Genomic DNA, 26,039 nt, shown 5'->3' with positions numbered 1-26,039 from the left:
TTACTAAATCTGCTTGAGCTGTTATTTGACAGTCAGGTGAACTTGCTGTTCAGTTCAAATGGTGTTCACCCTTGACCAAAAAGTGTTGTATCATGCTACTTGTTAAGTGGCATGTCACTTTATGTGAAATAACGGAGGGAAGATGAACCTTTCCTTGAATGGAGATTAATGTTATCTTAAAGGAGCCAGCAACATAGTTCCATGATGCAGGTGCTTCTAGCATTAGCTGAATGTGTGTCGCTTAAGTTGGCATATCCAAATTGTTTGTATAACTTCTACAAATAAATCAGCAGTTCTGGCATCTTGTGAAAAAACTTCTTTAGACAGTAGAAATGCTGATATTTAAGTTTTTTTGGCTGAGGGAAGGAGATCCTTTTTGGACAACTGCTTTCTGCACCAAGCTGCTGTGAGTAGCCTGCTCACAGATGAGATGTGAAATGCATAGCTACCATCACAGCTAGCAGAAGGGTGGAGACTTGGGAACATGCGTGGTACTTATTTGCTTCTTGGATCTGGAGGGGCAGATTTCAGGGCTGAGAACAAAAATTGTTTTTAAAGATCATGGAAGTGCAGGGAGAAGGCAAGAGCAGTGGGAAAAAAAAGTATTAGTAAAGAAGAAGTGCTAAAACTGTTTAGAGTGTTGCGTGTCCCATGAGAGATGGATTTGGAGCAGGACTGAAAATGAAATGCCATCTCTCAGTGGCTGAGGTGCTGTAAAGAAGAGTAGAAAGGCACACAAGAAGTTGCAGTTCTGAGCCTCGGGTTGCCTGTGTGACTGTTGTGACGACAGACTTTCCATAGTCTATGACTTCATTAACACAGTTGCCAATTAATGTAGGTGGCTTTTCCCAGCGCAAAAGGATAAGGGTGGCAGGAATAAGTTGTAGTGTCAAATAATGAGAGCTGCTTCAGGACCTCTGTGGGTGGAAGTGTTATGCCTTTAAATGTAGCACAACCATACCTTTGGTCACCTGAGGATGTGACAGACTTGCTGCTTTCATTGTTAGACTTACAAAGTGCTATGATGAGAATCTCAGCTTTGTGCATCCTGTCTGCTGACACTGCTTTAACATTCCCTGTCTATGTTAAAGAAACAAACTGCCCAGAGAAGTATTTATTACCTTATATTGAGTGGTGGACATATACTGGTCACAGAGCATTTAATTTAACATCATTCTACAGACAGGTACCAGTAGCTATATTGCAGTAGTGGTAAAATATGTGCAAAAAAAACAACCTTGCATAAATGAGAAAGTTTGGAGTAGTTAAAAATGTGTGACAGTGCAGGGAGCATGACAAGTTAGTTTTTAAGTGGGTGTCGGACTTCAGAAAGATCAAAACGTATAATCGTTCGGAAGGACCAGTTTTGAAACTGGAGATGTGCCTGAGGGATAAAGTCATATGTAGCATCACTAAATGACAAAACACATCAGATAATACCATGAGGCATGACCTACTGAAGATGCTTCTTGTACTGTACAGGAGAGAAGGCCCAGTAGAATGGATTAGTGCGCTAATGTCTCAAAATTTAACAAAAAGAGCTAAAGGGAGGATCAGTATAATCATAATGAAAATTTTGCAAGAAATTCCACACTTGCGTTTCTGCAAATCTGTGCAGTGGTTCTCAAATTCAAATATTGAGGTAAAAAACCCAACCAACCAAAACCCCCACAAACAAAAAAGAACCCCTGAATCTCTTGCCACCACCAGCAGGAGCAGTAAACTTGTGCAGTAGTTCTGAAAGTGCTACTCAAGTGTAGAGTCGTTATGATATTTGAATTGAAAACCCTCTGGTTTCTTATGAATAGAAGATGGCAAAAATAACTACTGTTTTTGAAAGGAGTTTTTTCAAAATGGCTCTTTAGCTCGTTTACTCAGTGTATTTCTGGCAGGCAGGGATTAATAACATGCAGGGAAAGCTAAGATAGTTTTCAAAATACAGATTTTTCAAGAAGTAAGGCTTTTTAAGGGTTTGGGGATAAGGATAAATTGTGTTCTTATATTTCTAGAAGGCTTGTGAAAATTATGAATATGAAGGTTCTTAAACTGTCTTGTTACATGCCATGAGAGAAGCTTCCTAAACTTTGGCCACAAGAGGACAAAACATACATCCAGCTTAGCATCACAGTGTGTGCTCATTGAGATGGGTGACCACAGCTGACATTTGTTTTATTTTTTTTTTTTACATTCCAAACCATTGCTTGGTGGGGATGGTGATTTTGAGGATCATAAGGGGAACCTTTACCACACTATCACTATTTGTATATCATCTGTTTACAGTTCAATGAGCATATAGGATATTTTGTGGTACTGTTTATATATAGCAGTAAATTAGTGCTAAATAGCAAGAAAAGCCTTAACACTTACCTAAGTTAATTTCACTGACCTAATAGAAAGGAATTGGTCATGTTCGGAGTGACTTTATGGAAGTAATTAGGCTTAATCTCATAAGTATAAATATTTCCTAGAGTTTTAAAACTACTTTTAAATTTCTCTTGCAGTTTTTTCAATACAAGAAGAATCATGTAGGGATGGACTTTTGCCCTTTACTTGAAGGCTCATAACTCTGGGGAGCTTTTGGCACCTCTTTGATATCAGGAGGCGTGGTCATAGTCAAAAGCATACTGCTCTGCTTATATGGATATTAGCATAAAAGAATACTTTCTGGAAGAAAGAAAGGGAGAGTGTTCAAATCAGGATGAAATGGTAAATGTCTAGTTCTGGATGAAGTGCTATATGCAATTTAACTCAAAAGGTATTGGAAGCAAGGTTAAGAAGAAGTAGCAAAAATTAGAGGCTTTGTGAAAAAATGTGAAAAGATTTCTGAAGACTAGTTAGGTTTCTCAAGTAAGAGAAAGTAAGATTTCTCATGACCTGTAGGAATAACTGATGAAGTCAGCTGCTGTTCTGCTCTGAGTCATAATTACTGTCAGACCTGACCAGCTGGATGCATTGCTTACAGGCATGTACTAAGCTTTAAATGCAACAAGTAACTGAAATCCGGGAATCCAATTCCATCTCTGTTGGATGAAATTTGGTATCATCCCACTTTACCTTATCTTGAAACTTAGTTGTGTATAGTGATGTCGTATGCCTCATTTAACATACACCTGTCAGGTTTTGTGACCAGAACACATCTTGCAGTTTTGGGAATGCCAGTAAACTCTGCTGTAGTCTCATGATGCATAATTTTAGTAAGTAGTTTGCTATGCTACCATCCTACTATCCTTTTTTTAAAAAAAAAAAGTTCAGCTTTTTGTCTTGTTATTTTTGCCAAAATGGTTTTGATAAATATTGATGAGAAAAGTGTGGTAAGTTGTTCCTGAATTTTTTAATGTGAATATTTGTCAATAGATAATTTACTGCACACTTTAAAAAAAAAATCCACTTTTAGGCTTATATATTAAACAGCATAATTATCCTAAATAAACATTTTTGTCCCAAACTGTGCAGGATTAAGAGACTTTAAATACTCAGTCATCTTATGTAGGACTCAGTGGATCTGAAGTAAAGGAAAATATCGATGGGCATTGGGAAAACACTTTTTTTGTTCTTTCACTTTAAACACCAGCAGGTTTGCCTTCAACCATCAGCTGCCTTAGTCCAAATTTTGGCAAGTCTGCTCACCTCGAGTTAGCTGAGGTAGCTGACACACATAGTAAATGCATTTTAGGTACTTGAACACGTTTAAAATGATGCTGGATGGGACAGAGTCCTATCTAGAGGTTAAAACTTTTTTTCTCCTGGGATTATAGTCTTAACCTGTTATTACGAGCAGTCCTGTCAAATTTAGCCTTAGTTTAGTTTGATGTCATCACAGAGCAAAAAGTAGATGAGCCTAGTAAAAGGAAGTTCCAGGGCCTATGGGTGGAGAAAGGAGAAGCTGCCTGAGTGTTGATGAGAGCTGTGGACTGCAGAAACCCTTCAAGACATGACTCTGTTAATGGATGTCTGGAATAAGTAATTCCAGTTTCCAGAAAAGTGTTTTAGGTAGCTAAAGACTTAACTCTTTTGCATGGTTTTGTGTCTTGAAATGTTTGGCTTCCTATGGACAACTCAGCATTGTAATATAAAATAGGAGATTATGAAAGCCTAGTATTTCAAATACATGGGAGACTCAATGCTTTCTCTAATGATCACATTGGTTTTGTGCTCTTGGGTTTTCCAGTATGTCTCAAAGTCTGATGTTCCTTGAAAGCGTTCATAGGTTTTTCTGAAGCCCTTCTTGTTGGATCGGTTTGTCTGTTGTTGGATCAGTAATATCTGTTTAGTTATCTCATAAAGCTAATGATTAGTTTAAGCTTTTGATAAAATAGTTTTCCTACTCAGAGTATATAGCACTATACAGCACATTCTGATCTTGTTTCTTAATCCAGCTGCCATTCAGCTGGAGTTGAGTTGTGTTGTGAGTGTGGAAAGGCCATGGCTTGGACAAGGCAGGGCAGTACAGACCTGTGCAGCTGGTTGATGGCATAACACAATGTCTGCTTGCTTGCTGGGCTCCTTGCAGAGGCTGTGGAGCAAGCTGCTGCATAAGAGGCAGTCATTCTCTTCATGCCATAATAACTCACCTTCAATACTTAAATGATTTTTTTTTTCTTGCTGGTACCAAAATAGGAGGGAAATTATGCAGAAACCTGTGTGGGAACGCTGCTAATTTGTATTACTACCAAACTGACTTCAGGCTACTGAAGTCCTAATTTGTTAACCACCATTTCAATAAGAAGAAAATTGGGGATCTTAAAGCCAGGAAACCACTGCTGGATGAAACTGCTGCTACAAGTCTCAATCACAGTAGGCAGCAGCAATCCATAAGTGCCATAAATCACAGAGTATTTTTGGTTGCAGGGGACCTTTGAGGGTCATCTGGTCCAACCTCCCTGCAATGAGCAGGAACAATACCAATGTTTACATCCACTGGAGAATCTAGGCCAGTTTTTATTTCAGATCGGAAGCAGATGTACTTACCTAAGAGATTAAGCTTCAGAATGAAGTCAGATTTCTCTTTGAAAACTAAGGAGAAGTCATGACCTTTGGTGAATTTACTGTTTATAACACATAAGCTGTAATAAGGGAAACTTGTTATTACAACACATTGGGCACATTTAAGGCTGAAGATATGTTAAACTTTGTTTGTGCCCTCTCCCTCTTAGCTCTTCAATCTACTTTTACTTGTCTCTTCATAAGCCAGGCTGTCTGAGATGCTTGCACTAAAACAACAGCATGCCACTGAAATGATTTAACTCCTAGTTGTTCGGTTAGGCACATTTTAACTTATGGGATAGTGACCTGTAAAGACATACTGTTTTGTATTAACATTTTGTTTCGTTAGCATTCATTCATATTTCTTATGAAACAGGCAGTGAGTTTCTGTAGCCTGTCAAGTCAGTGTGAGGGTATGTCTCTTACACTAAGACCCTCTAGAGCAGAAGACATCAGTCATTTTCAGTGTGATTCCCACCTTACTTTCTAAGTTACAGTTACTTTCCATTATAATAATATTCCATTTTAATAGTATTCTGGACAGCTTCTTCCCCTTGTCTTTCCTCCCTCACCCACAATGGCTTGAATGTGATGGCTTGAAGCTGTGGAGCATACCTACACTAAAGTCTGCCAAGGCATATTATGTATTTTTGGTATCTTAAAAGCTGTGTTTTGAAACAGGTTAAAAGGCATGACAACTGAAACATATGGGACAGTTTTTATCACAGCAACCTTTTGGTATGCAGATCTGTCTGGTACTCATTGAACTAATTAGATTAAACAAAGGCTTTCCTGAGATAATCACTTTGCAAGCCCTTTCCTATATTACAGTGCCCAGCTTTTTTAGTGTGTTGTTGAGGGTCAAATGCTAGTACCAGCTAATGCTTAATATCTGAATGCATAGTGTTTGAGCAGATGTATAAATTAAATTGAATTACACAAGATCTATAGTTGCCCAAGCTTTGACTTTTGAGGTATGAGTTTGCCTTGTTTTAATATTGATTAACAAAATTGCATTACCTGTAGGTTGGTGAAGTATTACACGTAAATTTAACTATAGGAAAGGCTTGGGATGGGGTCCAAGGTATGCTAGGTCCTGTGCATCTGGGTAATAGTAGTTGTGCCACTCTTTAACTCTACTGTTTACACTTGTCAGTGCATGACCTCTGCAAACTATCTCTTCAAGGCAGCCTTAATTTTAATGACTGTAAAACACATATTATAGCTTTCTTTCAAATAGATGGAATGACTAAATACTAAATCACTAATTATTAAATACTTTCACCTGTGAAGGACTATTTCTGGACTCCTTTTTGAAGCCTATTAATGTTCAAGACTGTTTTGATGGTAGCTGCTTTTTGGGGCTGGAGGTTAATGTGAGTCTATGTTTAAAGTGTCATTACAGGAACACTTTAAGAAACATGTTGCAGCTTCTAGCTTGATCAACACAGTGGAACTAAATAGGCTTGTAATCTATAGTCTCTTCATGCTTTGGTAAGCATCTCTACATGTAGACTTCTGTTTGGAGCTTGTCCTTTCTCCAGTCCAACTACAGAGGCTTACGAGGTAGTCAGACATCTAATAGTGACAAAATTATCTAACCTTTGTTTCATGGGTTATGGTTTTGAATTATTATCTTTGTCTGGTAACAAAGCACACTCCCTTAGCAATAAATATTAATTTGATTTGGATAAGAAAGTTAAGCTGCAGTATTCCTCATAAGCAGTTGCAATGACATCATATGTTGTGAAGTTATTACAGCCGTAGAGCAGCAGGATCTTTTCGGAGAGATTTGCATAAGTAGCTGAATCCTGCCTATGGGAGTAGGTGCTGCTACTCAAAGGTGCCTCTGCAGCTCAAGTTTTTTAGTCACTTGAGTGTGACAGACAATAGCTTTAAAGTTGTTCCTTGTCTCAGTGATATATAGACAAAGGATTATCCAAAAGTTGATGTGTCTAATGAAAGACTCCTCTAAATCGTCCTGTGTGCAGCTTGTTAAAGCTGGACGCTATTACATAATTTCAACTGAATTAAACTTAAAATAGACTGGAACTTCAGCTAAATGACTTTTAGCTTGATAATTGTTCTTTGAATTTAAAATTTGAGATGTTAGCAGATTGGAATTTCAGAGGTGAATTGCTTTGAACTGTAGCGCTCCAGAGCTCATGCTACTCAAATAACGTATTTCAAATGGCTGATGCAAGAATTGAGAACTGGAACAGTGGTCAAAACAAATAAGGTATTTCATTAGTTGATAAGGTAAATGCTATTAGATGATCTATGTAGCTTAAAAAACGCTTTCTTTTATGATACTTGAATTTCACTGTAATGGTTTCATTATGCATCGCCACTAATGTTACAAAAGTGGACTGTTGAAAGTTGCTTCACAGGAAGTGATTGGATGTTGCAAGATTTTACATCAAACTGCATTAAGAATATTTCTTAAATAAAGTTTCTTTGCTGTTTCCTACAGAAAAATGCATGTTAAATTAAGTCCATTCTGAACCTGTGTGACAAGAAGCTATTGTGCTGTCTGTTGAAATGCTTGGCAAAAATGGGCTACTGAAGCAGATTTTTTCTGGAATTATTTCATGTAACAATTGATAATGTTTAAACAACTTTTATGATTTGGAGCAAAAGTGCTGTTATTCAGTATTAAGAATTTGAAGAGTCTTCATGCTGTTCTTTTCAATTTTCCACAGCTCTTTCCTAACATGGATGTGCCAAATAATCTGTAACACTGCTAGCGCTGATCTGCAGAACCGCACTGTTTTTGTGGTGTTGATGTAAGCTTACTGAATTTATCTGTGAACCTTAAGGGCTCATTGGTATGTTAGGGTGCTATTGAGGTGCTTTGGAACACCTGAGAAGCCCTTTCAGTATAAACTTAGTAATAGCTAATCACTGTACTATTATTAATAAAATGGATTTAGATGCATAGAGAGGCTAGAAACTGGAGTGCAAGCAAAATGAGTTATGATTAGGCAGTGTTACTGCTCTCAAGTTTACTTGCATATGAAAGCAAGTCTTGCCCACTCAATATACATACAAGTGAGCAGTGACTAGAGCTGTAGCTTTTCCTATCCTCATCTCTTGGATTTGGGTGTATTTGGGCATCAAGTGCAGGGCTCCTGCTAGAGGCTTGAACAGAGCTTTTCTTAATTAAAGTTGAATCAAATGTGATGTAATTGGTTGTGGGACATTCTGCTTGGTCTATTTTTGCCTAATTAGCAGCTGCAGCATCTTCTCCATAACTATACAGACTCATTTGCCTGATCTGCTTCTTGTTGTACTGTCATAGCTTATGATCAGATGCCAGCTGATAAATCCTCCTAGGCTACCAGCTGGCCAACAGCATCCAGCTTTTGGGCATTAGATAACAATGTGGTACATCTTTAAAGAAGAGTCTTTCATACATGATTTGCATGAATTTCTTCACTTGCAGTATACTCTAACAGGACACATTGGAGTCAGCTATGTATTAGTCAAAACTACATCCTAGCATGCAGGTTAACACCATCATCATGGACTCTTCAGCTGTTGTAATATTTTTTTGCAATTAACAGAGAAAACAATTAAGATTTAAAATTAATTTTTAAATTAGGTACTTTGATGTTATAGGATGTTGAAGTTTTTTGCTTATTAATATGGGTTGCTTTATCCTTTTTGTCACTCTTCAGAAAATAGCAGTAGACAGTGCTTTTCTCAGAGTCTCCTGTGATGGAAAGAGAAGAGCAGTTTTAGTTCTGCTGGAGATGAGACTGTCACTTGTGGTCAGAGGACATCATTTCAGGGTCTTTCAGCATCAGTGGTTGTCCTCAGTGAAAACGAAGTACTGTGATATGGTGCTTTAAATGGTAGATTTACTGTAGCTGAAACTGATTGTTTGCAGAGCAGAAATCTGAGTTGTTCCTGGAACCAAGGCCTTAAATTTCAGGTAATTAGGTGCTTATACCTGGATTTAACATAGACACAGTGGTTCACCTGAACAGTCCTCTAACTCAGCAGGGCACTAGCTAGGAATTTTTTGTTTCACTCTTTGCCTTTATAAAGCAGTGCAGTCAGTGGTAACTATTTCCCTTTGCTAGGTATATGACACCTGAGGGTCTTGTTGACCTGGAAGTGTCTGAGCTATTGTTCATCTGAGCCTGGGACTCATAATGTTTTGCAGGGCAATATATTGTTACATGTGCTCATCATGCACCATTATGTCAATAAAGCTGACTTACACCACAGTCAGGTGTCTGTCTTTGACACACAGCAGATCTTTATATAGGCATGAAGAGTTTGTGTGTGCACTGTACCACTGTACTATTGTGTAGATACATGTGTACGTGCAAGATGTGTCAGCCGAGCAGGAATTATATATAGAATGCCTGTGCAAGTTTAGAGTCCTGTGGGTAGATGTTAATTTCTCAGCTACAATGCATTGATAATCAGACAGAAGAGCTGCTCTCAGTCTCCTTATCCCTTCTGTAGGAAGATGGCAGGTATTATGCAATTTCCCGCTCTGTTCAGAGAACTAAATGCAGATACTATGGGAGGCTTGAGTTAGAATGAAATGGGCTGGAGCAAGGCTAAAACTGTCTGGACGTGAAAATGTATTAAGACTTAGGTCTGGCTGAAGATATAATCCTACTTATAATACAAGAGTACTGCGTGGCCTAGCTTACTGTTGAAATTGTTTTTCTTGAGGTTTGCACAAATGAATTAATGGGAACGCACAAAAGCTTGCTCTTCCCAAACTGTGAGGTGAAAGGCTCATTGAAAACTGGGGATTTTTAACTTGAGTATGTTCTTACCCTATGTGACATCAGTTGTGGATGCTACAAACTCTATTTCCCTGGAAACAGATTTAATTTTAGGTGATTTTAAAGGCTTCCTCTTGATGATGGACTATATCAACATACCAAGGAGAATGCAAGTCTTAAAGACAACAGTTGTTCTAAGAAGTTAATGGTTTAAGGAAATAAAATAATGCAAGGTTGTTTTGGTATGGGAAACGTCCATTTTATACCTTGTCACTCTTGCCAGCTGAATGCAAACTAAAAATATTATAGGAAATAAATAAATTTGTTCTGTATCCTCAATACAATGAGTAGGGTTGTCTTAGGTATTTCAGTATAGCTGTTATGTAACTGAATGTGTATTTATTCTTTCCCTAGATTGTACATGCCTTTTGGTTTTGGGGAACAGAACGCGCCATGGGACAACCTCAAAGATCTCTCCAGACGGGATCTCTTGCTTGGGTGATGTGTCTGCTCTCCTGACTGTCTTAATACCCAAAGGATTTATTTTCCTTTTGGAAATATTTTAAGTTGAAATCTTGTTCCTTACTGGAAATCGTCTACACTAAAGACTGCATGCATCATGGGTGACATGGCAAACAACTCGGTTGCATATAGTGGCGTAAAAAATGCTGTAAAAGAAGCTAATCATGGAGATTTTGGAGTTACTCTTGCAGAGCTCCGTTCTCTTATGGAACTTCGAGCTGCAGATGCACTGCATAAAATACAGGAATGCTATGGAGATGTGCATGGCATCTGCACAAAGTTGAAAACTTCACCAAATGAAGGTAAGTCAATTTTAACACTATTCTTGAGGAAACTCCATTTAGAAAAAACCTTAGTCAGCAAACTACTTGTTTTAATATAACCAAGTTTATAGAAGTATTTTAATTACCATAAGAAAATATTGCTTCTTATTCCTCTAAGGCAAAGGTATTCCACAGTAATAAGTAAGTTGAGAGTTTTCTTCGGTTGGTCTAAATGCATGTGAGATGCTGTATTAGTGGTGAAGTTGCACTTTGGAACAAAGTTCATTGGTGTAGGCATCCACATATGAAGTAGCAATGCAACATAGCAATGTTCAACTTACTGTGAAAGCATAAATTTTGTGACTAGTCCATATGACCTATAGTTCACAATTCAGATCATGCTGTTGTAGAGGCCAAGGTTTTAATAGTCTAATGCAGGGCTTATTAATGCTTTGGTGTTGCCACCTAGTTCTTGCATTCCCTATTGCAACAATTTTTAAAACTGGTGGCATTTGTTTTCTATTTGTGCTACACTGAGTTCTTAATAGCAGGATCTAGTTTTTAAATCTATAGTATTTCTGTAAATTTCATTTGAGCTGTCCAAAATAACTATCCATACAGCTTTAAGCATTAACATGTACTGTCACTCTTAGTTGAAGGTTTGCAAAGTGATTACACAATCTTATTCTCCAGAAATAAGCATCTTTAAAGTCTTTGCCATGTTTGACTGAAGTAGCCTTCTGTTGTGTGGCTACCTGATGCTTTTCCTCTCTAGAGTTACTACTCCAAGACAGACTGTACAAATGTGAATAAATAAATAAATTTATCAAGTCTCCTTCCTGAAAACCTTCCAGAAGTTGTCCTTAAGGACCTAGCCATCTCTTACTACTTTCTTCCAATGTAAATGAAAGCTCTAAGTGTTAACTTGTGAAAAATGCAAGTCACACTTCATAAAATATTTAAACTGGAGTATCTACACTAAACTGTAGTACCTACAGTAAACTGTAGATAAATAGAAGTACTTAAGTAACTGAAACTTATTGTGAAGTCCTGCTGTTGGGAGTGATTGAGAATTACCAAAATCAAGATGTCGGCAGATTGTGGTGTCTCTGCATTTAAGCACTCACACAGCTTTTAACCAATGTGTTGTCATGTTGGTGGCAGTAAAATACCTGCTGTCTTAATCCTGGAGAGCCGTTGCTTTCTGTTCTTCACAAATGCTATGGAAAGATTTGTCTCCTTGGACCAAGAACAGCCTACTAATGCCGTAAGGTACCTCTGGGTACATTTGCATTTAGCATGTTTTGTCTTGATCTGCTTCTGAAACCAGATTTCCAGACTCCTGAAATTATATCAGTACATGAACTGGGTTTCTCTTACCAAACTGAAAGTAGCCAGCTAACATGGCTGACCTACCAGTGAATGGGAATAGACCAATTTCAGGATGAGGAAGTTTGTAAAATATAAGGAGTGCAAAATTCTATTCCTTGGCATCAATGGACTAGTAAAGTATGTGTGAAGCACTGCAGTGTACAAGCAGTGTAACACGTTAGATAGGACCAGTAGTCTCCTGTTACCCTGTTGACCTGCTGCATAATACTGAAAGGCAGTTTCCTTTCTCAGTGGAAGGGGATATAGTTTTCTATAATCAGGAGTTTTACCGAGAGTTGAATCCTGTTTTACAGTGATCTGCAAGGTTTAAGGCTCATTATTACTAGGTGGGCATACAATTTTAGATAGTCATGATGCACTAAGCACCAAATACCTCGTAAACTACAGGTTTCACTTTGTCTCTTAATGTAAGAAACAAGTTGACACATAAGAATGATTAGTGTCAGCGTACTAAAACTAGAAAGGGTTAGATGACCTTTCCTGCAGATTGATTGGGCAGTACTGAGGACTGCGTAATCAAGGCCTTTCCCTTTTAAAAGAATTTGGCATTTAGATGTATGCTGCAATCAGTTAAATACAACAACTGACTTGATAAAAGGGCACCATCTTTTTAAGTGTGAGAGAAGTTCATAAACACACCGAGGCCTCAACAGTTGAACATGTTAATTAGCTCCGAAAAGATTAAGTAAGATGAGTTAGAGCAGTGTCCTCTACAGAGGTGTCATTTTGACTCTGAATCACTGCATGAATCTTTAGAGTACCAGCCTCTCTGTCAGGTAAGCTGCTATAAATTTCTCGGGGAGAGTACTGGAGAGATCTTGTAAAGGTAGAACTAGGTCTCCACTTTGTCAAATTCAAGTTGTAAGTATAGAAATGGAGACATTTCTAATGGAAAAAAATCTAGGCAAGATCTGTGCAGAAAACTGCTACGTGTTACTCTAGTGTTACACTAGAACTGTGTTACACTGGTTCTAACTCTTTGTAATCTTCAAGGCCCTATGACACTTCTTCCTAATTAGGTGCTTTCCTTATGATATGAAACACTGACCACTACGCAATTACTAGTGGCTTCATCGGAAAAATACAGGTAGTTCTGACGTGCTACATAGTGGATGAGTTCATCTTGGTTTATTTCTTGCTATGAAGTTGTTGACAATGTAAGGCAATATCTGTTTTCAGACAAAATTTGTGTCAGTCCGATCTGATTTGAAATGAGAAATGGGAGCAGTCCTTTACCAGTATTACTCAAAAAAAGGATACTGAGCAGACTTTACTGCTTACATGTATACAATGTGCAAATTGAATGTTTGGCATATCTTTAATGGCAAAAGTCCATCTTACATTCTGGACAGATAAACCACCATCAGTATTTCCACAGGTCTACATAGTTTTGATTGTCTAGTAACTTCTAGATTTCTAATAAAAACTGTATATGAGTACTGTATATTAACTAGTCTCTTGCCTAATATTTTTCACACTTGACTCCAAATAGCATAAATTACCGTAGTTAAAACACCTAATGAACAATATAATGGCAGTAGTTTTGACCTCAGGATTGTAGAGTGTTAATTGTGAAATTGCCAGCTGTGTGTTAAATGCAGCAAGTTCATTAATGGTGCATGGTGTATTATGGTGTATACTAAAATTACAAATGGTTTTTGTCTTTGCTAGACTTATTTACTAATATTGGCTAAGTGGTTCTGATAGTAGCCTAGACGTTATATGGCCTTGTTGAGAAATGCTTTTCATTCTTCATAGACCAGTGCTGTATTTCTGATGTTCTACACTGTGGTACCCTGCAAAGGGAGGAGGAAAGTGATACTGCTGACACTATGTAAATAATCTTCCAAACTTTGCCATGTTAAGAGGAATAGAGAAGTGATATCTATTGCAAAATCACAATATGGCCCAGCCTTTTGGAATGGCCAAGCTGCCCTGAGCTTCTGTAACATGTAGCTTGATTTTGAAAATAGTCTTGTGGTGCTCTTTGAGCTGAGAGTGAAAGTATGCACCTTAAAGCTTGAATTGCAAGAAGTGTAGTGTTATGGCTGATGAAGACAATTGCTCCTTTGTATTAAACCTTCAAAGGCATGAATGCAAGGTGAATCGAAGAGTGTTATAATAAATCTAATGTATTATACACACAAAGAGTATGATTAATTCATTTAACTTTTGAGAAGATCTGCACATAATATTTTGCTCTTCAGTTAAGTGATTATGTAGCAGTTGTTAGCTTTTAAAAGTGAGCTTTGCAATTCAGTAGTCTTATCAAGGTGTCTTCACAGAATCACAGAATATACCAAGTTAGAAAGGACCCACAAGGATCATTGAATCCCACTCCTTGAAAAGTCTTATGATGTCTTGAACTATCATGTGATGATTCTAGTAAATGTCCATTACAGGTGTTAAGCACCCCACTTATTGTGAGAGCAAGTTGCAGTGGCTACTGTTCTTACTGATTACCTAGCACATTTGCAATGCCTTTATCAATAAGCAGTTGGGTTAACTATTAAAAAAATTGTTTCTAAGAGAATAGTTGTCTTTAAACAGGTACTGATAACCTTGGGGGCAATATGGTTGAAGTATCGAGATTTTTGCTCTGAAAAGCATGGCTGGATGCTTGATCATTTTGCTTTGAAAAATATGCTAGTGGCTTCATTCTGAATGGTGGGTGAGGCAACTGTTACAGGAGTAAACAGGAGGGGTACTTACAGAAGACCTTGAGTGCATGACCTTGCACTGAATATTCTTGGTATTCCTTTATTTTTAAGATTCTTGGCATGCAGTACCCTTTAGCGAAAGACCCTTATTCTTGCCTGCTAGTGTCCCTTAAGGTTGGTACAAGAATTGAGATAGAAGAGGACTCAAAGAAGTATGCCATATAAGAATGAAGATAGGTACAGAACTGAGGTGACAGATCCTGCACAGTGCTAAATATGGGCTCTCTCCGTGTGAGAGAAGATAGAAAGTGAAGCTTCAGAAGAGCAAAAAACTACTGTCCAGGTGGAAGTAGCATCATAAAGTGGTTACCTCTTTCCACATGATGCCTGAAGAGCTTCAACAACTGTTAATAGTATTTTAGATATTAAATAATACACTAATATTATAGTATATTGTTATAATATGTGATTATAAATGTTACATTAATTTTAGGATCCTAGGATGTTGTCTCTTAATACAGAATCCCTGTAGTGGGAAACAGTACTGCCTTCACAGGCTGTGGTCTTGCTAAAGCTTTATGGTGTTACTCAGTCTCAATAGTTGTAACTACTAATGATCTTGTCTTGCAAACTTTTTTACTTTGAACAAAGGTATGAATGTTACTGTTACTCTGTTACTATATCATATTAAGTGACATACTAAGCAGGTAGACCATCAACTTTGTTTTGGCAAGGTGAGAATTATAAAATATAGCTGGTTTTCTAAAGTGACTGACTTAAGGGTAATACGTACATAATTATATTTGAGATATGGCTTTTTGGTATTGTTACTGAAATATGGAGTGGGACTTGATTCCATGAATGGGAAACATCAGTGAGGGAGAAATGCATACAAGTTCAACTAACTTTGTCTTATTGTTAAATAGGTTTAAGTGGAAACCCGGCAGATATAGAAAGGAGAGAAGCAGTTTTTGGGAAGAACTTTATACCTCCTAAAAAGCCAAAAACATTTCTTCAGTTAGTATGGGAAGCACTACAGGATGTTACATTAATTATATTAGAAATTGCAGCTGTAGTATCCTTGGGCCTTTCTTTTTACCAGCCTCCAGGAGGAAATGAATCATGTAAGTAAACTTTTTTTTAAAAGTAGGTATCTACTTTATTATACTACTGACTTTCCTGGTCCAACGTGCTTGTACTGTAAATCTGATGGGAGACAGTAAGTCAGTGGAAAAGCAGCTTATTGTTCCTTATTTGAGAGCATACTACTGAAACTCTAGCTTGCCTTAAAAGGGCTACATGAGATTTCCCTGGTCATGATCTGGTATCATTCTGACCAGAATAATGCCAGAGGTAAATTGCAAGCAGCAGGAGCAAGGACTTTTCTTAAATCCAGCAATGTTTCTGTGCAAGTGGGTTTTTTTTTAGCTTTGCCTCAAGTATTTAAGGAATTTATAATTTGCAGTCATGGGCTTTCTCTGAGGAGTCAGCAAGTCTTAAATTTTCCTTGATTTGCAATATGACACTGGTAACTTTCTAATTTTAAGAAATGAAGATATATTTATGCTTCTAAACAGAAAATAAAGGGATCAGGCCCTCATTGAACTGAATTTTTGTAATGATATCTGACTTGTTAAGACAAAGTGGGATATGTTAAGAAAGCAGAAGGTGATTAACTAGTCTGGCATTCTTATGCCATCACTTAACAAGATAATAAGGACAGGTAACTTTCTATATTAACTTCTCTTGTGTTCAGATAAGCAGGGTGGTTTAAATTCCTCAAGTTGCTCTAGCTTTCAGGTTCTTTGGCTTCTTTACGTGTTACCCTTATGGAGAATAAAGGTAAAATTGCGAAGAAGGCTAGCACAGAAAATGTTTAGCAACTATTAGTAGTTTCTTTGTTTTGGCAATTTTTTTTTATTGTTGAAATAACTATTTATTTGGACTTTGTTAAATCTAAAACCTGTTTTCTGCAGTATGTGGATCAGTAAATGTTGGTGAAGAAGAGGAGGAATCTGAAGCAGGTTGGATTGAAGGAGCAGCAATCCTCCTATCTGTAGTTTGTGTGGTATTAGTAACAGCTTTCAATGACTGGAGCAAGGAGAAACAATTTCGGGGATTGCAGAGCCGTATTGAACAAGAACAGAAATTCACAGTCATCAGAGGTGGTCAAGTCATCCAAATACCAGTAGCTGACATAATTGTTGGAGATATTGCACAAGTGAAATATGGTAAACATATTTTTAAAGTTGAACTTTCTTTTAGTTTTAAAAAAGGAACAGCAGTCAACATACCCAATGATCTCTTGTAGGTGACCTTTTGCCAGCTGATGGTGTACTCATTCAAGGAAATGACCTCAAAATTGATGAAAGCTCACTGACTGGAGAATCTGATCATGTTAAGAAATCGCTGGACAGAGATCCTATGCTGCTGTCAGGTGTGTAGCATATGACAATGCTTGAAGAAAGTGGCTTTTTTCTAGGGTAAACTGGTTATTTAAAATTTTGAGGTTAAAATCTAGCAAACTGTACCTTGTTGTCTCCTAAAAGTATCCAAACCAGTGTTACTGCTACAAAACTGTCAGAGGGAACAGACCCTTAAAACTGACAAACATTTTGTGTAGCTGCTAATGATTTTCCTTTTCAGATAGCTTTCGCGATTAAAGCTTTAGAGGAGCACAGTGGTGTATATACACATTTTCATTTTGTTAACGTGAAGTTTGAATACTTATTTCCTTAAAGTACTTATGTGGTCTGCCATATAACTGCTGAAGTCATGGTGGAAAACCTGATTTAATCTTTCAGGTACACATGTGATGGAAGGCTCTGGAAGAATGGTGGTTACTGCTGTAGGTGTTAACTCTCAGACTGGAATCATCTTCACTTTACTTGGGGCTGGAGGAGATGAAGAGGAGAAGGAGAAGGAAAAAGAGAAGAAGGACAAGAAAAGTAGGCCTAATAATCTCAAATCCCTAGGGAAGGAGGGGTGAACCCTTGAACATTACTGGATAAAAACTTCTTAGTGATCTGGAGTCAGAAATCATTTTTTATAATTCATAGTTTCCGTAGGTTTGACAGGAAAAAAGACCAACTCTAGTCCAGTGACCTAAGAGTGCATCACTACTTCGAACTATTGTCACATGGATTTTTAATTAAACTTCAAATCTCATTGATCAAGTAGAGTTTGGAAAGTTTACAACTCCTAACCAGCCATGCTATTTATAAATAGTTAAACTGTCATCTTCTGTAACTTCAAAGTACATTCATGTTTAATAGCAAATATTTGTTTATGGCAAACAGGTTATTATATAATTCAACCTAGTAAGGATCTAGTTCTGCATTTGACAGATAGAAAATGCCCCTTTTAGGGCATTCTTCTGGGACGCTTGAAGGGAAAAACGTATCTTTGATACTGCTGAGTTTGTGGATAGTTTAAGCATATATGAGACTGATTTTAATAAAAGATGAGCAGATGGCTTCTCCTGCTGCTCCGTTTCTTCCAGAGGTGAAGTTTTGAATGCTCAGACATATACACGAGGCAAATCCCTGGTAGCACTTTTCTTTAATCCTTATTTTTGGAGGGATGAGGGGCTTGTAACTGAGTGTATTTTGGAGCCCTTCCGTGAAGAGTGGAGTGGGCTGTCTTCCTTATTATAAGGTTACTTATCTAAGCCATAGCCTTTACCCTTAGAATCAAAGCTTGGAAATGTTAAGCTTTTAAGTAATGTTTTGATATTAGCGCTTACAAGGCATGTTCAGGACTGAGTTTTTCACCATGGTACAAATTTTTCAAGAAACTGCTATGAAGTCTACTGGATGGGACTGAGTCTGAGGGTTCTTGACAGCAGAACCAAAAAATATAAATATAAATCAAAATATACTTTTTCATCAAAGGAATATGAAACAATAATGGAAATGAAGTGTGTGCTCTCTGCAAGAATTGAGATTGAACTCTTTTTGTCTTGACCTAACACACAAATACTTTACAATTCTGATCCTTCTAGAAACTTGAAAAAAGTAGTAAATTTATTCAGAAGGTAGAAAAATGGTTACCAGAAGAATTGAAAGTTCTAAATGAGTTTCAAGCATGATAGTGAAGACCTGCCTTCCAGGGATTAGTGTGAAACAGTTGCCATCCTTTGCTCTTCCCCTTACAGAGGGGACAAAGCAAATGACCGTACCAGCTGCTACCTCTGATATGGAGAGGATTATAGTTTTTATTAATATTCTGTCAGTGTTTATTATTCTATAAGCAGAAGTCTCTTTGACAAGTGGTGTTTTGGTGTATCCTAGGGCCTCAACGCTTGCAGGGTTTCTTTTTTTGTCTCTCAAGATAGACAGCTTCCTCTTTCCTTTAAGTTAGGTGCATAATAAGATTCTCCTTGGTAAAATTCAGGTTAAACTAAATTAGCCTCTCTGTGAATGTTAAGGAGATTAAGGGGACTATATTTAGTTGGCTGTGTATGGCTTGGTGCAGAGTGAAAGCAAATGTATGTATGTACAAGGAGATAATGTATGAACAAGGAGTTACAAGTAACTCAAGTGTAGAACTTTGCTCTTGTAAAAGAGAGAGGGGACCTAGGAAGGAAAAAATACTACATTAGGAAACAATGACAAGTTCTTTAGAAGTCTGAAGTGGCATCTGGAGAAAACGAACATGCTATTTTTTTTTCCTCAGCTGTTGTGAGAATGCCTGGGGGGAAATCTTAGGTATAGAAATCAGACTATGTGTCTACAGTAATAGTGTGATGGAGGTGTTAAGTGTCATGCCACACACACTTGATAACTTGATTTTCTTCTACCTGAGTACTCTTGTAAATTTCAGTCTACATAACCTAGGGCCAAAACTTGGTGAGTTATCAAAGCTACTGAAAATTTCTGGGTTTTGTTCTAAGTTCCTCAATTAGCCTTGCTTTCTCTACTTAAAAGTAAAGTTTGTCACTTGCCAAGCCCCCCAAACAACATAAGATGTGTTGGTCTTCCAGTTACCTTTAATGTTTCACTTGCTAAATTCTTTCATTATTTTACTGTCCTTCTTTATGATCTCTTGTTGAACTCTGTTTCTGAACACAAGTAGGAGCAATATTTTATTATGAACTCAAGCTATTCTTATAGTGATATATCATATTTTGCTTACAGATTATGTTCATGTTTGTGTAAATAGGGTTAGCATAGATCCAGTAATCCAGTGGTATCCCTCTGTTTAACTTGGCTGTAGATTTATAAATATTTTATACTACAGTAGCTTCTGCAATGTTGTACAAAAAAGCACTGGTTCTGGAAGTGAGATCCTACAGTTCATTTGCAGTAGTAGTCAGATGCTGGTGGCAAGTGTTGGAAGAGCAGAGCAAGATGGAGGCAACCAGAATCACTTTAATATAACAAATATATTTCATAGAAAAATGTGTCAAGAAGTCTTTCTAAAGCTTTCCTCACAAGCAATAAGTGTCTGTGTCAGTAATTTGTGCAAACTTAACCGTGGTAGATTAACATTGCAGCAGTTTTGCATGGGAAAAGTAAAGTCCAAAAAACTGATGTGAGCTGTTTCTCTGAGCTGACTTGCACGTTTTACTTTTTTTTTAAATGCAGTTGCTTGTTTCAGCAGATTAATGTAGTCATTATATATAAACATAAACATTAAAATGAATTCTGCACAGCCAATTTAAAACACAACTTGTTCCTCTCTCTGACAGGTAAAAAGCAAGATGGAGCTGTTGAAAACCGTAACAAAGGTAAATGCAGGTTCTCTGATCCTTTCTTGCAAGTCTCTATTTTCTGAGCGTGTATGTAATGAATACAGACTTTCCTATAAAAATACATATTGAATCCTTAGATCCAAAGTGCTTATGCTAAGGATGGCATTAAGTGAAACTGCCCAAAACAAATGCTTAACTGAACTTGGGATTCCAGCATCTACACCCAATACACTTCTTTAAACATTCACATGTAGTATGGTCTGTCTGGATACAAGAGTACACAGTATTGGTGTTAAGCTCTTTAAGTACCACTGGGGGACTCCCCAATGGCTAATTTTTTTTCCTACCTTCTAGCTAAAGCTCAAGATGGTGCAGCCATGGAAATGCAACCACTGAAGAGTGAGGATGGTGGGGATGGAGATGAGAAAGACAAGAAGAAAGCAAACTTGCCAAAGAAAGAAAAGTCAGTTCTCCAAGGCAAACTCACAAAGCTTGCAGTTCAGATTGGCAAAGCAGGTATGATGTCTCAGTACCCTCCTTTATGCTGATACTATGTTGGAATTAAGTTTGAACATGCATAGTTTGTGAGGAGATAAAATAATCAAAGCACTCAGGGCTAGCTACTTACGTTAAGTGCAAAGTTCTAAAGCATGGAAGTATGCTGTTCTGCCTGAGTATGCTGATGGCCTCTCAAACTGTGTCATGTGGATGGCTTTTATTTTTCCTTGATTTAAATAGATTCAGGCTTTCAAGTGCCAGCTTCTAGGAGAGAAAATTCCAGCTTCATAACATTAGACAACTGTTAGGAGTGATCTTTGTAGATAGGATATGGCAATTAGCAATGTATCTAGAGAATTATAGATTGAGTGAAATCTAGGAAATGTGGTAGGGTCAACTAGGTTATCTCTGGTACTTTCAGAGGCTTAGGAATTTCCACTTAACATATGCCTTGCTGATATGTAACTTTTTTTTTCTATCAGATAATATTCAGCTATCTTGTCAAAATATTTGGTAGATTGTTGCTGCTTGAAAGTAGACTAAAAGAACAGTGAAGTTCAGTGTAAATTTTTGGCTATATTATCTAGTGTGTGGTGGTTTCATTCAAATATTTCAGGATTCATTTTTGTTCAGTAGAATTATTGAATGATTCAGGCCAGAAGCAACTTCTAGAACCTCAAGAAGGGCTGACTTCAGCATCTGTGTCGTTAAAGTGCTACAGTCTGTGGACGAAGCAATTAAACTTACAGCTGTAGCACTCCATAGTTATGTATAGCAGTGTTAATTTTTCAGAGGAACTTGTACTAACAAATGCTGAATAAAGCTTCCATGGTATGTTTAGTGTAAACTACTGTTCTTGTCAAATGTGTTTTTTTCATATATTTCAAAAGCTCTCGTTTTCCTTCATGTACCTTTTGACCCATTGTAATTACCCATGTACCCTTAATACCTATATACTTCATGCATGGATTTTTCTATCCTGCTGCTTTGAGACACTGAAGCACTCTTCTGAACCAATTAGCAGTACAATCATTGAAGGCCTGCTGAATTTTTTTACTTCTTATTTCTGCTTAGTCAATTGACTTTATGTATTGGTCTCTCCTGCTCATAATTAGCTGTATGCTTTTCAATTAAATGGAAGAAAAAAAGATTTTAGAAATTGCTAGGTGAAATGCATGAGGAAATACATGCTTTGGAAGTTGGAAGACCCCTGAGAACTACCTCTATGTTTTGACTTGGCTGTTTAAAATCTTAGTTATAAACTAGCTTCTATAAAGGTAGAAGTATTTTGTACTTGACTCACCTACAGTCTGTCTTGCCAAATATTTGAGATAATTTCTGAAAACTGTTCATTCTCTTTTTAACAAGGTTTGTTGATGTCTGCAATCACAGTCATTATCCTTGTGTTATATTTTGTAATTGATACCTTCTGGGTTCAGAAGAGACCTTGGCTTGCTGAATGTACACCAATTTATATTCAGTATTTTGTGAAGTTCTTCATTATTGGAGTTACAGTCTTGGTGGTGGCAGTACCAGAAGGTCTTCCACTTGCAGTCACTATATCTCTGGCTTACTCTGTTAAGGTAAGTGGATAGAGGGGGAATAGGTATTAAAGGTAGATCGGTGTATTCATCAGCTCTTAAATCTAAACTGATTATGCTGCATCACATGCATATAATAGACTGGGAAGAAGCTTTTCTTGTTTCCCTGAACTATAAAGAATTCTACTGCAGTACTTTTCCTCATCTCTGAATACACGCTGACATGAACAGTGAGGATTGCCAGCCTGTTGTCACCAACTAAAGATGAATGGGTTCAGTACATAGCATTGTACCATTTGTTTACAATAAATAGATGTTTAGGAGTTTGTAAATAAAGTTCTTCTGTAAGCCTGAACTTCTACCTAGCTGAACTGTTAAGCATCTGCTACAAAAGCTTCCAGGTTGATTCTCCTTGAAGATGGAATACTGTAAAACATTTAGCTTTCTGTTTATTATACAGCATGTTTTTTAACTTAAGCTCTTTGTTTTCTTAATTTTCTTACTGTTTCAGCATGCTGAGACTATTTATTTCAAAATCTAATTATAAAGACAATCGGTGGTTAGGGTATGTTCTAAAATTTAACTTATATCACTAACTAGTAGTGGCCTTTTTGTTGTATCACTTGAACTTAATCTGCCTCTTGGAATTGAAAATACTATACAAGCCTGTTAAGTAAAGAATTTAAAGCAATATTTAACCTATGAAACTTGTGTAGTCCTCACTGTTTTAGTTGAAACATTAGGCTCCCAGTTTGTATTTTGGTTTAAGTCTGAACCTAGCATCTCGGAAGTCTGTATTATCTGTGGTTCACATAAGTCTAACACAGCTTATTTGATCTTTCTTGTAAGCAGAAAGACTTTTTAAACATTGTATCTGATAAAGCTCAAACTTTACCTCTCTTTCTAAATATCATCATAAACTATTTACTCGTAACAGTTGGAATGGTATCTGTAGTCCGCGTGACATGCAGATACGTGAGATTATGATTGTCTTCATGTACTTTGTTCAAAATGAAGTTTACTGCGACATAATAGACTTAAAGGAATCTGTACTGAATGTGGCAGCTGCAAATTCTTCCTCTGAAAGATGCCAGATAACTTAAAAACTGTGTGTTTTCTGAAACTGCTGTGTAAGACTGGACATCTTAAATGAGAATTTCTGAAGTGTGAAGTAATGGTTATGAATCGCTGTTAACTGCTTTTATTTCCTTAGAAAATGATGAAAGATAATAACTTGGTGAGACATCTGGATGCATGTGAAACAATGGGCAATGCAACGGCTATTTGCTCAGATAAAACGGGAACATTGACCATGAACAGAATGACGGTGGTCCAAGCCTACATCAATGAAAAACATTATAAAAAAATTCCAGAACCAGAAGCTATTCCAGAGAAAACCATGGCTTACCTTGTGACAGGAATTTCTGTTAATTGTGCTTATACTTCCAAAATACTGGTAAGTGGATTTCTTCATTCCAGTCAAGATAACTGAACTTCCGCAAAAAATGCAAATTGTCTGGGGGCCACGTGGTAGGCAATTAAGTTGTGGCACAATGCAGCATAAGGTATTTTGTACCTGCTGTAAATTTCTGAACTCTCCATTTGAGACTAAATGGAAAAAAAATAGCTTATTTCAGTTGGAATTGGTAATTCAAAGATACAATCTCAGGAAGATAACTTCCTCTAAGTTCACAGTTGTGTCTAGGTTTGTTTTTATAAATGAGGCTGTTTACCTTACTTGAAGAGTGTCTTGGCTGGATTTGAGTGCTACTTCAATATAGATATATATATGTAGTACAACATTAAGCAGACTAATGAAAAAAAGTAAGTATAGTTGAGGATCTTCATGGATTTTTTTTTTTTTTCAGATACCATTGTATAAGTTTGTAGGCTTTAGAATTGTACTATATTTGCTCAAATCTTGTTTAAACCTTGCAAAATATTTTGAAATTTTTTAAAAAGTGAACTATTACACATTTTAAATACTGGACTATTTAGCACTTTTGTGTGCATTATTTTCTGAAACTCTAAACATAGCTTCCTTGCTGTAGATATTCCAATACATTACCTAACATTTTTTAAGGCAGTAAAAAGTAAAAGTAGTAGTTAGGATTTAGTAAATAAATTAGCACTTCAAGATTTAGTAGAAGCCTCCACTATGAATGATTTGTATACAAACTGCAGCAAAAACTCCGCCCAAAAGCTGCTTTTCAACCAATAAAAATGGTACTTCTGTAAGAATTTCCTCAATAGCTGTACTTGAGGTAGCAAGTCAAGTTTAACAGCACTGATTTTTCTGAAACAAGATGGAAATACTACTGATGAGTTATAGCATGTGAAGAGTTTCACAATCTGTTTTCTAAAGCAAGGGGAAAAATAAAGGTAGCTGCATGTAAACTGACCAAGTCCCTTACTGCTACCATTTTAACCGAATTATGTCCAATGCGGTCAGAGTTAGTCTGCTTTACAAAATCAGAGAGGGCTAAAGGAGACTGCTTGAGATCCTCTGTTCCAGTCCCCCTGATCAAAGCAGGATCAGCCAGGGCATGTTGCTCAGGGCTATATCTAGTCAGGCTCTAAGAATCTCAGAGGATGGAGACTCTGCAATCTTTGGGCAGCCTGGTCAAGTATTTGACTACCCTTAGAGTACAAAAATATTTCCTTATGTTAAAATGGAATTTCAAGAGCTTCAGTTTGTACCCATTGCCTGTTGTCCTCTCACTGGGCACTACTAGGAAGTCTAGCTTGGCTGTCTTTACATTGTTCCACCCACCTGCCTTATTGAGGCATTTAATACATTCTCATAGGTTTCTTCCCCAGAGTCTTCTTCAGACTGAACAGTCTTGGCCCTTTCAGGTTCTCCTCATATGCCAGGTGCTCTAGTCCCTCCCTGTATTATCTTTGTGTGCCATGGGTGTACTTGTGCCTGGATGTTGATACCTCTCATACTGGGGAGCCCAGAACTGGACACTTTAAACTGCATGTTAAAGTGAACATTTTGAAAGTGCAAGTATTCAGTATTGCCAAATTCAAAATCTTGCGGCTCTGAACAATGCAAATGGATCACTGGCTTACGATTAATTTAGTTCAGCTCTAGCTGCCTGAGGCATGTCAGACTGAGTAAGTGCTTCTCCCTTTTTTGCTGCAAACTACACTGCAGTGTTATAGCCATATAAGCTCAAGTATCTCAAAAGAAATACTCCTTTACTTATAGGACTAGTATGTGCATATCCCACATTGTTGAGATAAGAAACTTGTTCTGGTATTAAAGGGTTGGAAACTTGATTCTGAACTCTTTCCAGTTAAGTAGGCCATGGCCTGGAAAACAGAACTTGTAGTGAGACTTAAGAAGCTTAAAGACTTTGTTCAGAAGAAGGCTAACCGGTGATGTGATCGTAGTCTAAGTCATTGAGGAAGAATTATTACAGGAGAGGATACTTTAATTTAGCAGAAATAATGCAATTTAACTTGCTTAAATCAGTTCATGTGAACTTACCTGTACTTTTAGAATCCAAAATAATTGTTCAGGGTCTACAGTTGATCAGATAAGTATTTCAAGTAATAGAAAATGCCTTTTAGAAAGATCGTGTTGATTGATACGAATTTAATGGGTGATTTTTGAGTCTGAGAAACAGACTGAAGGATCCTAAACAGGTTCAGAAGTTACCTTTAAAAAAGCAGCAGTATGACTTTGGATCATGACTTATAGGAATTTATAAAGTAATCATTGAAAA

The 26,039-nt window shown here is 37.2% G+C and overlaps 1 protein-coding gene across 8 annotated transcripts in view; it reads left to right on the top strand.

Annotated features, from left to right (window-relative positions):
* Positions 1-26,039, top strand: part of ATP2B1 (ATPase plasma membrane Ca2+ transporting 1) — a 61,215-nt gene that overhangs the window by 16,568 nt on the left and 18,608 nt on the right. For all 8 annotated transcript variants that reach the window (XM_027679852.1, XM_027679855.1, XM_027679856.1 and 5 more), the window contains 9 exons: positions 10,149-10,558; positions 15,498-15,695; positions 16,548-16,802; positions 16,883-17,008; positions 17,376-17,519; positions 20,264-20,302; positions 20,621-20,782; positions 22,133-22,347; positions 23,519-23,761. In XM_027679852.1, the coding sequence (XP_027535653.1) occupies positions 10,354-10,558; positions 15,498-15,695; positions 16,548-16,802; positions 16,883-17,008; positions 17,376-17,519; positions 20,264-20,302; positions 20,621-20,782; positions 22,133-22,347; positions 23,519-23,761 (1,587 nt within the window). In that variant the 5' untranslated portion in view covers positions 10,149-10,353. Of the gene's footprint in view, positions 1-10,148; positions 10,559-15,497; positions 15,696-16,547; positions 16,803-16,882; positions 17,009-17,375; positions 17,520-20,263; positions 20,303-20,620; positions 20,783-22,132; positions 22,348-23,518; positions 23,762-26,039 lie in introns of those variants that run through there.

The sequence above is a fragment of the Neopelma chrysocephalum genome, unplaced genomic scaffold (assembly GCF_003984885.1).
Source record: "Neopelma chrysocephalum unplaced genomic scaffold, ASM398488v2 Primary Assembly neopelma1_59, whole genome shotgun sequence".
NCBI classification, from domain to species: Eukaryota; Metazoa; Chordata; class Aves; order Passeriformes; family Pipridae; genus Neopelma; species Neopelma chrysocephalum.
The sequence above is the reverse complement of the archived record's forward strand: the minus strand, read 5'-3'. Positions and strand labels throughout refer to the sequence as shown.